This window comes from Neoarius graeffei, chromosome 21 (genome assembly GCF_027579695.1).
Source record: "Neoarius graeffei isolate fNeoGra1 chromosome 21, fNeoGra1.pri, whole genome shotgun sequence".
Lineage (NCBI taxonomy): Eukaryota > Metazoa > Chordata > Actinopteri > Siluriformes > Ariidae > Neoarius > Neoarius graeffei.
The window spans coordinates 43,844,098-43,856,807 of NC_083589.1; the positions used below are offsets into that span (position 1 = coordinate 43,844,098).

Below are 12,710 nucleotides of genomic sequence, written 5' to 3' on the forward strand. Positions count from 1 at the left end.
AATTCTTTTTATGACCTACACTTGAAAAATCTGAAAGGCAGTCTAGCTTTAATCTTTACTTGCATGAAAACACAGTGTCCTTGAATCTGCCACACGAGCCCATAGAAGCTGGGCTTCACTGGAGTTCTGTGGATTGCGTGTCAGGAGGCTTCAAAGAAGGTTTTCACACAGGCTGTGCCGTCCACTGGAAATATTTTGCGTTAAAATGAACGAACGGTGCGATGGAGATATTTGCAGTGGGATGTTTCATAATTTGTTTTCATCTATATTGAATTTCACCAAGAGTGGTGAATAATATAGAAATATTTTTACATATAATAAAGAAGCACTTGATTGTCACGTTTTAATGAAGTTTTAAGGGAAGCTGGGCTTCACATATGTCTGCGTCTGTACATGTGTCCATATGCCTGTATGTTCGTGACCGTCCACCTATTGCGTCTGTGCAGTGAATAAGGCAGTAGTGATAACGGTGCACCACTCACGCATAGACTTTGAGGATCTGGTCATCTTTCGTGTCAGCAGTCAGTAGATCTGCGATGCTGATCACAGCGCAGCCAAACGGACGCCTGTACTGCACGCTGCATGTGTTCTTCTTCTCGCCAGCACACATCCTCCCTACACACACACACACAGCAGGACAAATTTCCTCCCACACCAACCACTGCTAATGTGTATCAGATGGATATGTACAGTTGAAAGAACTGCATTAAGCATGAAATGCAACTAAATAAAATAAATGAGCACTCTTACCTATCCTAATGACGTGAACAACAATATACACGTCTTTTCTCAGGTCACTGCTCCCTAAGTCCTAAATGAAAACGGAGCAATCTTTAATGGGCACAAATTGCTGCAACGCTGCACAAGCTTTCTCTCTGTGCAATTAGTAGAATTGTTTTGACACTGTCTAACTCTAACTCACCACAAAAAGGGTACAGTGCGTCTCTGTCTTCTCTGGAGACTTGGGCACTCCGTTCTTATTTAGCTTCACAAAGAACCTTTCACTGGAAGGGAGGGAGGCAAAGAGGGGGGCAGTGAAAAGAGAGAAACAGCATAGGAGAGACAAAGAGAGACAAAGAGGACCAATGAGGTCCCATGGCTTCACAAAGCATCATGTTTTTCATCTCTGGGACAAATGGGTTTTAAACACAGAGAAAACTGATTGCTCTGTAATAACCCACGTGGGAGAAGAATCACTGCAACTCAATTATTTACAAGCCGGCTTGCTGAAACCAAATCGTTTCAGACGGATCTACAATCGGAAACTACAATTTAATTCACGCTTTTTGCTAAAATATTCATCGGGTTAATTTCACATCCTCAAAAGGTTTTTGAGCTGTTGAGAAACTGGAACAGACGTCAAGCCGAATGATGCCTTTAAAATAGGCAGGAGAGGCAATTCTGCAAACGCAGAGCTCTGAATGTTATCACAAGTACCAGTGTGAGTCCCTCGGGCATCTTGCCAGTAACGATTCTTTATGCCTCCCGGATTTTAATATTTATCTGTTTTTCCCAGGATGACCATTGGCTGCTTTTAAAACACATCCTCAAAGTCTGATTATAATCTTTTGTGCATCAACGCAGGAGAAAGAGAATCTTGTTGTTTTTTTTTTCCTGTCTTTAATCAGATGAGACATTGTATTGAAAATCTGAATGAGTTCATCACTTATCACACTGTGAACTTAAAATGGAAGAAAAACTGGAGTGTGTACAGGACATCTGGCATGCAGGGCACTCCAGAGCGGAGCAGAGTTCCTTATTCACTGCAGAATACTACACAGAGAGAGAGAGAGAGAGAGAGAGAGAGAGAGAGAGAGAACTCACACACACACACACACACACACACACACGTGCGCAAAAGAGACACTCACACAGACATACATATACACACATACAAATATATATGCACACACGAATACACACACACAGAAAGAGACACCGAGAGACACACACTCTCCTGCCAAGTGGTCATGTAATCCAGTTACATGACTTTCACAGCAGTGTGATAAGCAGATGAAGCAGCCTGCTCATGTAGTGGAGCCCATTATAGTCTGTAATAACCACCACTACAGCAATTACCTCTCTCTACAACTAACACACACACACAGAGCATGACTGTCTCACACACCGTACATAACCAAAGCAAACCGATAAACCCATACACTCACACACACACACACACACACACACACGCACACACACACACGCACACACACACACGCACACACACACACACACACACACACACACACACAGAGCATGACTGTCTCACACACTGGACATAACGAAAGCAAACAGATAAACCCGTACACACACACACACACAGCTAATTAACTGTGCATTATTGAATTCCCAGTTTTCAATTAAATTGAAGTGCAGTGTGTTGGCCGTGTATCCGCTGATAACGCTTCAGCATCACTTCTTGAACAGCAGTATGTGGTCACTGAAGGATTCTTATCACACGATATCACCGGTCTGATTTCCATAACTGAAACACATATTCCCCGAGCGCTTCTGCCAGAACTTGATATTTACTCCCACAGTGTGTGTGTGTGTGTGTGTGTGTGTGTGTGTGTGTGTGTGTGTGTGTGTGTGTGTGTGAGAGAGAGAGAGAGAGAGATTGTCAGGTGATGCGTTCAGACAGGAGCCGTGAATTAAATGACCTCCGTGGACATGGTTTGATAAATTAAGCATGCCCATGAGTGATCCCCATGCGCAGTGCTGAAGATATAAACCGTGACAAAAACGGCCCCGTGGGAAAAGAGAGGGGAAGTCATTACCCTGAAAGCTGCCACTCAGTGCTACTGACACATCCAGCTCTGTGCACCTGAGATGCAGATGCATCAACACACACACACACACACACACACACACACACACACACACACACACACACACACACACACACACACGTATCCGCAATGACGTCTGTTCTTCCTTGTTGGTCTCCATATTAGAAAGCAGGGGCTCCACATCTTAATCTCCCTGTGGATGGAGAGAAAGTGAATTGCCTCTTCCTCCTTCTGTACACAATAGATAGTGGATAGAATTAGGTTTGCAGCAACACTTATCCAAAGCCCAGAGGAGACGGACGGAACAGATGATAGCGTGTGTCTGAGTGTACACATGCTGTTTTTGAGAGCTGTGATGTGACTCAGAGGTGCAGATCATTTCAGCGTCAGGGTTAAGAGCTGAAAGGCTCTTTGACTGAATTCCCAGCAACCTGCCTGGATTGAACCTGAGTGTCTCTGGCAGCGGTAGGGAAAGACTGGGAGCTGTCACACCATCTGGACCCGAACACCAAACTCACGCTATAGCCGAGAGAATAATGAACTGGAAACCAGCCAGCCGAGCAGGCATCCTGGAAGAGAGCCATTAGCAGATTCTCCTTGAAGGCAACAGCAGGGTGAGATACAAACCCCCAACACACAGACGCTCGGAGAAGTGCCGGGGCAGCCGTATCGCTCCGCTAAGTCTGCCAGAGTCAGTAATTAACAATAGCTGGGAGAGCTTAACCCACACACACATTGTAAAAGATGCAGGGCCCCCCCCCACGCCCCACATCTACATGGTGAGGATATTTCCTGCATGTTTTGAGAACGCGCTTTAATCTATCAAGCAATAACCTGTTTATTATCCAAAGAAAAGGAAAAAGAAAGGATCCTCTAACAAGCACCATAGCGCCTTTCAAGACTCAAGCCACCAATTACTGAAATTCATCCTCTTATAAAAAGGAAAGTGCAAATTGATCCAAATGCCTGCGAGTCTGTAAATATTCTCTTGCTTTAATGTGAGGAGCTGGGAAAAGAGTTTGAGCACAATGTGAAGTGACATGGCAAGTTCGTTCATTTTTAATTAGCTCCTTTTTATCATTCAAAGGAAAAAGTGGCTCGATCGTTTTTTTTTGAACGCAAGGCAGGATCGTAAAATATCAAAATAGAACATGTGCTGGAAAAAGTCTGGAGCTGTCATTGAGCCGTGGAACATGATCTCAGGGTGTTTTATCCTGAGAGCGTGAGGTCCATCAGTTGAAGACGCACAACGTTTAGAGTGTGTTCGAAACGGGGAAAATGCTCTCTCAGGAGGAGGTCTAAAAAGACAGCATCGGGGACAGTTCTGAAGTCTCATTTCCTGTCTTCAAACACTACGTTCAGACTGCAACCTGAAATGACCCATATCCGATTTGTTGTGAAATCCGATTTTTTTGTTAAGCCGTTCACATTACCAATTATATGAGACTTGTATGCGATCTCCAATATGAACGGAAAACAACCCAAAAGTGTCCCGCATGCGCAAATTGACACGTAATAAGCACATCTACGTAATACGTAAACAAAAAAAAAGCGCACTCTTCAAGTTTGCAAGTAAAGCATGGAGATGAGGCGAGACCTGGCGATGTGGTTTTTGTGGCGGCGGCGGAACTCACACAATAATCTGATTAATGTGGGCAGCAGACTAATGAGACCGAAGGTGTCAAATTACTGGAAATTTCCAGAACAATCTTGTAATACAGGATGATTTAACATCCAGGTCCCTACCAAATCCACCATTAGCTTGATCAATTCTCATCTCATCTCATCTCATTATCTGTAGCCACTTTATCCTGTTCTACAGGGTCGCAGGCAAGCTGGAGCCTATCCCAGCTGACTACGGGCGAAAGGCGGGGTACACCCTGGACAAGTCGCCAGGTCATCACAGGGCTGACACATAGACACAGACAACCATTCACACTCACATTCACACCTACGGTCAATTTAGAGTCACCAGTTAACCTAACCTGCATGTCTTTGGACTGTGGGGGAAACCGGAGCACCCGGAGGAAACCCACGCGGACACGGGGAGAACATGCAAACTCCGCACAGAAAGGCCCTCGCTGGCCACGGGGCTCGAACCCGGACCTTCTTGCTGTGAGGCGACAGCGCTAACCACTACACCACCGTGCCGCCTTGATCAATTCTATAAAAGTCTATTTAAATTCTGAAAACTGTACAAATGTTGCTGTTTTCCACCAAAGAGGCGGGATTAGCCAACGCAGAATAGTGACGTTTGTCTCTTGTTGATGACGTGTAGGTCGCATGAATGCGACCTGTCCGGTCAGACTGCAGTCGCATGTGAAAATAACGGACATGCATCGGAATTAGGACCACATATCCAAGCGGCCTGGGTCGCATGTGAAAAAATCGGATCTGTGTCGTTCAGATTGTCAATAACAAATCGCATACAGGTTGCATATGGGCAAAAAAATCGGATATGGGTCGTTTCAGGGTGCAGTCTGAACGTAGTCTAAGATGCCTTCAAACTCAAATCCAATCTCAATGTATCCTCAATGCTCCCTATTACCCATCGATCTGTGTGGCAGCTCCCTCAAGCAACGGAAAATTTAAAAAGATGGCGGACCAAACATCACAGAAATTACCAAGAAATAAACACTGTACTATCTTTTAACCCCGTCACTGTCTTCTTTTTCTTTAGGCTGCTCCCGTTAGGGGTCGCCACAGCGGATCTGTTCCGCATACGTTTTTACACCGGTGTTCTGATAAACGGTCCTACATCCGCGAAGCGTCCTATGGTAGGAGGGGATGTCAGACATGTCTGTTGAGCAGTCCTACATTGCAGGAAATCCTACAGTGTGATTCAACTTTAACTTTTAGTCATAGTTCGCGGTTTTTCCCCTCTGCAAAGAACATGCTTCTACGTTGATACAACGTCCACCAACCCTGTCAGAATTCATATGAACGTAGGACGTCCTGACAATTCAAACGACTCCGTCAGAATATGCTTTTACATTCATAAGAATCTAGGACGCTCTGACTCTTCAATTGACCCTGTCAGAATATGTAGAATTAATAGGTTTTTTTGTCACTATTCACAAGTACCATTTGCTCTATTAAAATGAGTGTAGGACGTTATCACAATTCAAATGACGCCGCAGGACGTTCTCACAACTCATATGACCCCATCAGAATATGCTTCTGCATTAATAAATGAGTGTAGGACATATGAATGTAGGACGTTCTGACAAGTCAAACGACTCCGTCAGAATATGCTTTTACATTCATATATTAACGTGAAGGGGAGATATTTCAGATGTATTGCAAGACTCACGCAATGGTTAGAAATCAGCATTATGTTAGATTAAGTAGTAAAGATTGAATGCACGCCATTAATCCGCACCGTTTATAGCACAGCTGATGTAGGACAAAAATCTGTTCAAATGCCAAGAAATGACGCTTTGTGCTCTGCGCATGCGCAGTGGGGCTTTGTAGGATGCATTGACGTGTAGGACAGTTTATCAGAACACCGGATGTCCTTCCTGACACAACCCTCCCCAATCTATCCAGGCTTGGGACCGGCACTAAGTATACACTGGCTTGTGAAACCCCAGTGGCTGGGTATGTGACCCAATCTGCATGTCACTGATCTGTGGGGGAAACCGGAGCACCCGGAGGAAACCCACGCAGACACAGGTAGGACATGCAAACTCCATACAGAAAGACCTCCGTCAGCTGTAAGGTTTGAACCTGGAACTTTCTTGCCCTGAGCCAACAGTGCTAACCACTACACCACCGTGCCACCCATAACCCCATCCTGTAACCAAACAAATTTGTTTATATAATCTGTTTGCCAACTAGTTAACTCTTTGGTTTAGTTGCACAGTGTGCTGACATCACACGTTACCGTGAATGCTATCCTAAAAGGTCATTTGAAACGAATGATCTTAGAAGATGCCTTGAGTTGGAAGTATGAGATGCCGGTTTATTACGGCAGCGAGCCAACAAGTCAGCAGCCTTCTGTTTCGAACGCAGCCTTATTCTAGTCTTAACCCTGTCAACTTCTGTGAGGCAGAGAATCCTTAAAGTGCCATTCCACCATTGGATGTATTCTTTGGCATAAAATACGATATATTTTGACAACATATATAAATGGTATCACTAGATAGAGAAATCTTTTAGCTTCAAAATGATATATCAACATAATTTTTTGACAACGACAAGTATATTAATTTTGCGACCAAAGTCACCTACCCTTTTAATTTCCGCGCGTGATGTCATCGGCAGGTTCCCCTTCTTGTGTACCACGTGACGTGTGACGTGGCACATATTATCAGCAATGGCAGATAGAACGCGATAAAAACAATACCAATAAATCTAGCTAATACCAATAAATCTAGCTAACTGAAAGATTAACTCAATTTTTCGCAATTTTTTTGGCCCCCATATATGAGGAGAAATTACTCTCACTTTGGGGGTTTCCTGGTCTAAAAATAGACCGACACGTGGTACACAAGAAGGGGAACCTGCCAATGACATCACGTTTCACTACCGCGCGGAAATTAAAAGGGTAGGCGACTGTGGTCGCAAAATTAATATACTTGTTGTTGTCAAAAAATTATGTTTGATATATCATTTTGAAGCTAAAAGATTTCTCTGTCTAGTCATGTTGTCATAAAATATATTGTATTTTATGCCAAAGAATACATCCAATGGTGGAATGGCACTTTAAACCCACTGCTGTATTCTATAAAGAGCCTGTGACATCACAGTATAGTGTTAAACGAACTCCTAAACATCCATTATCCATAACCGCTTATCCTGTACACGGTCGCGGGCAACCTGGAGCCTATCCCAGCTGACTATGGGCGAGAGGCGGGGTACCCTGGACAAGTCGCCAGATCATCGCAGGGCTGACACAGAGACAACCATTCACACTCACACACATTCACACCTACGGTCAATTTAGAGCCACCAATTAGCCTAACCTGCACGTCTTTGGACTGTCGGGGAAACTGGAGCACCCGGAGGAAACCCACACAGACACAGGGAGAACATGCAAACTCCACACAGAAAGGCCCTCGTCGGCCACTGAGCTCAAACCCAGACCCTTCTTGCTGTGAGGTGACAATGCTAACCACTACACCATGATGCCGCCCCTCCTAAACATTAACATTTATAATTAACATGTGATGTTCAGTGGCATCCGATATTTATCTCATAATGGCTTCCCACAACGCCAGCCAACTACCTGCTGTTTTTGGTGCCAGTGGGAATTTAGTTCTTTAATCTCCTCATCTGTACACTCTGCTCAAACAGATCAGCTTCCAAAGCCTCAACTTTCATGCTAATATCCATCAACAGCCTCACATTGGTCATTTCATAGACCACTAAGGCCCTGTCCACACGGCAACGGATTCAGGTGACTCCGATACAATTGCTTATCGTTTAGGCCTGGCGTCCACACGGCACCGGCGTTTTGGGTGCCCAAAACGCAATCTTTTTGAGAACGGGTTCCAGAGTGGAAAGATCTGGCAACGTTGCCGTTGTGAAGTCGTCTGGATGAGTAGAACGGATTTGTTTACGATGACGTCACAAACACATGACTGTGAGTGCTTCACGCTGGGTAGAAGTGTAACGAATATCACCAGGATATCACCAGGAAAAAGCCTTACAGAGCACTAGTGAGAGTGAAACACGAGCTTGGATATTATTATTATTATTAATATTATTATGTTCAGTGTTAGTTCACAGTAGTAATGCAAGAAGCAGAATAGTGACAGTAATAGTGAAGCAAAAACATGCAATTGTACAAACACTGCAGCTCTACAGCAAAATATTCATTTATAAAATGGTCTGATTCTTAACACCAGTAGTGCCAATGATCTTCTCATTGCGATGCGATGCGAGTTGTCAACAAATCCTATAACTTGGTTCATGAAACGCGCTTACAAAATATTTTCACTGTGAATATTTATTGTGTAATGGTGCAAAGTGAGAGAGAGAGAGAGAATAGCCCTTAGGGCAGAGTCAATCCCGCCAGCAAAAATAGGGAAAAAAAGGAGCGATCTCACCTCTTCAGATGCTGGTTTAAGTCCGACAATACATTCCTCAAAAAGGGCGTAGAGGAGCAAATTAATCCATCAACGTGTATCATTCAATTTATTCCGGACCATTAAAAGACGCCGCCTTCCGCGTAGAATCATACGTCATCCTCGCCGCCATATTGGATAGGTCAAAGCGGAGAATAAAGATTCATGTGCTGCCTTTAACTGTACCAACAGGTTTACCGTCCAAACGAGATCACATGGGATTACCTTTCACAGGTGAGAAACAACAAATTAATCCATCAACGTGTAGTATTCAATTTATTCCGGACCATTAAAGACGCCGCCTTCCGCGTAGAATCATACGTCATCCTCGCCGCCATATTGGATAGGTCAAAGCGGAGAATAAAGATTAGCTGCGTTTAACTGTACCAACAGGTTTGCCGTCCAAACGAGATCACATGGGATTACCTTTCACAGGTGAGACTGGAAAAATACTTTTCATTGTATTTGGTCATTATAATGTAATTTTACGAACAGATTTTCCTGACTTTGTGGCTAATATGAAGTCTCGCGCATAATAGTTTAAGCGCATGCGTCCTTACTTCTTCTATTGTTCTGGTGTCTCTGAAGGGACCATCTTACAGCGCCCCTAGAGGTGTGGCATGTGTATTGCATCGTTTTCAGCAAGCGTTGCGTTGCCATATGGACCTGATATTTTACTGATTGTTGCCCATTTGGACGCGATATATTTTTAAATAACATCTCGTTGCCGTTGTCGTGTGGATGTAGCCTAAGTTTCCGAGCTGAGTCTCTGTGGAAACTCCTGTTGGAAAGCTGGACCTTTGAGTCCACGGTTGTTATCTCCACTACTTCTACTGAAGAGGTCTCATTAATACACTGAACATTACTGGAAAATGGTCATAAAAGAAAACGCGCGAGAAAAGAAAATAGTTCACCCTGACTGTTTTCACTTCTGTCTGAAACCTTTGAATCTGTTCCTCCTATTAAACAGCATTGTAACTGTGCTAGCAATATGACATCAGCGTTGCATGCATGCAGCTGCTAACTTCGCACGGGTATGATGGAAATACAGTACCAGCTACCACAATCATCAACACATCACGCATAATTCAATATTATGTTTAGGGTGGAGTTCTGCTTTAACTACTGATGACAAAAGGACAATAAGAGGAAGTTTGATAAGATCTATTGTGACTCAATGGGATGTTAATAAATTATCGTTTCTCCACACAACAGCAACAAGCAGACTCGAGCTGCATTTCTACATTACGTAAAGTAAATTAACTACTACATTATTATAGGAGATACTGAATATGATGTCATTTGGCGTGGTCCATTAAATTCCTGGCTTTCCTAGATCCTGTTATTAAAAGTGGCGGTTTTGAGCAGATCAACACACCCCATCTCTCAGGATGAGGTGGACTCCTTGACCTTTGACTTGTCTCTCATTTAAAACTTCCCCTACAAACTTGCCGTAAATACCATTCCAGCTGTACAGCAAGGGGTCTATCAAGGACCTCTCATTTACAGTACTGTGCAAAAGTCTTAGGCACCCTGTTGTTTTCATATAAACTTTGTTACAGATTTCTATTTTACAACTTCGAGTAAGTACAAAAACATTTTAGAGTTCCAAACGTTCGTTTTCCAGCACAAAATTAAATGTTACATAAAACCAAGTCTGTATCTTAGCAGCATATAGTAAATTAATTACTACATAATTAATAAGAGACCACTTTTCAGATTAAACAAGATCAACTGTGAGCTACTGCTCACTTATGTATCCCCCCCGCTCTCGCTTATATTAGAATGCAAGCAATCGAAGGAATCTCATCTCATCTCATTATCTGTAGCCGCTTTATCCTGTTCTACAGGGTCGCAGGCAAGCTGGAGCCTATCCCAGCTGACTACGGGCGAAAGGCAGGGTACACCCTGGACAAGTCGCCAGGTCATCACAGGGCTGACACATAGACACAGACAACCATTCACACCTACGGTCAATTTAGAGTCACCAGTTAACCTAACCTGCATGTCTTTGGACTGTGGGGGAAACCGGAGCACCCGGAGGAAACCCACGCGGACACGGGGAGAACATGCAAACTCCGCACAGAAAGGCCCTCGCCGGCCACGGGGCTCGAACCCGGACCTTCTTGCTGTGAGGCGACAGCGCTAACCACTACACCACCGTGCCGCCCAATCAAAGGAATAGGACACTTATTATGAATGTTGACTTCAACAAATAATTAACCCTGAAACAAGTAAGTCAAGAGCAGTGTCTCTCCCCAGGGATTTCAAACAGCATCCTGGTTAACTGTCATTTTGAAATAGTATTTAGCTTCTTGAAATGGCATCAAAATCCACCCTATATGTTTCGTAAATACATTCAGTTGGTAAACAGGAAGTCGATGTGCGACAGACCTGAAAACAGTACACACGGTATAGAACCCCAAGCTGAAGCTCGGTACCAAATATCAAGCAGTTGTGATTTGTAGTTGCTGAGAAAAGTGCTATGAAAATTTTGTAAATCCACCCTATATGTTTCGTAAATACATTCAGTCGGTAAACAGGAAGTCGATGTGCGACATACCTGAAAATGGTATATACGGTATAGAACCCCAAGCTAAAGTTTGGTACCAAGTGGCTATGATTTGTGGTTGCTGAGAAAAATGTTATGAAAATTTTGTAAATCCACGCCACGTTTCGTAAATACATTCAGTTGGTAAACAGGAAGTCGATGTGCGACAGACCTGAAAACGGTATACACGGTATAGAACCCCAAGCTGAAGCTCAGTACCAAATATCAAGCAGTTGTGAGTTATAGTTGCTGGGAAAAGTGTTACGAAAATTTTGTAAATCCACGCTATATGTTTCGTAAATACATTCAGTCGGTAAACAGGAAGTTGATGTGCGACAGATCTGAAAATGGTATACACGGTATAGAACCCCAAGCTGAAGTTTGATACCGAGCACCAAGTGGCTATGATTTGTGGTTGCTGAGAAAAAGGGTGTTTCAGATGGACGAAGATATGGACGGACAGAGGTAAACCAGTACATCTTCCTGCTTCAGAGTGGGGGTATAATAAAAAAAATGTTTGTATCTGAACAGCATATTACAAAAGAGATCTCATCTCATTATCTCTAGCTGCTTTATCCTGTTCTACAGGGTCGCAAGCAAGCTGGAGCCTATCCCAGCTGACTACGGGTGAAAGGTGGGGTACACCCTGGACAAGTCGCCAGGTCATTACAGGGCTGACACATAGACACAGACAACCATTCACACTCACATTCACACCTACGGTCAATTTAGAGTCACCAGTTAACCTAACCTGCATGTCTTTGGACTGTGGGGGGAAACCGGAGCACCCGGAGGAAACCCACGCGGACACGGGGAGAACATGCAAACTCCTCACAGAAAGGCCCTCGCCGGCCACGGGGCTCGAACCCGGACCTTCTTGCTGTGAGGCGACAGCGCTAACCACTACACCACTGTGCCGCCCACAAAAGAGATCACTTTTCATATTAAAAAAGAAAACATAATGAAGGCTACTGGGTTTTGCTGCAAAAGTAAGAAGCAAGTGTGACAGTCAAAGTGTCTAGAAGAACTGTGGCTGGCTCTGTAAGATGCTCAGTAAAACCTACAGCTCATTTCCTTATAAAACTGCACTCATTGTACCAGTGACGTGCGGTGAGGTTTGTGGCTAGTGAGGCACTGACTTTTTCAAAATCAGATTTTCAAATATGCACCAAAATAGGGATAACAGAAAAGGCGGTTTCTTGTAGCACAGCCACACAGCCAATCTTTTCGGTTGTACCACTCACTTTGAAACAATCGGGTTATCTTCTGCCCAGTCCTTTGAAGTAATTCCTTTAG

The 12,710-nt window shown here is 43.8% G+C and overlaps 1 protein-coding gene across 5 annotated transcripts in view; it reads right to left on the minus strand.

The window, feature by feature from the left end:
* The window catches only part of dock4b (dedicator of cytokinesis 4b), a 278,704-nt gene that overhangs the window by 154,922 nt on the left and 111,072 nt on the right, over nt 1-12,710 (minus strand). For all 5 annotated transcript variants that reach the window (XM_060903185.1, XM_060903186.1, XM_060903184.1 and 2 more), the window contains 3 exons: nt 923-1,004; nt 751-811; nt 483-615 (listed from right to left, as the gene is read on the minus strand). In XM_060903185.1, coding sequence (XP_060759168.1) covers nt 483-615; nt 751-811; nt 923-1,004 — 276 coding nt within the window. The remainder of the gene's footprint in view (nt 1-482; nt 616-750; nt 812-922; nt 1,005-12,710) is intronic.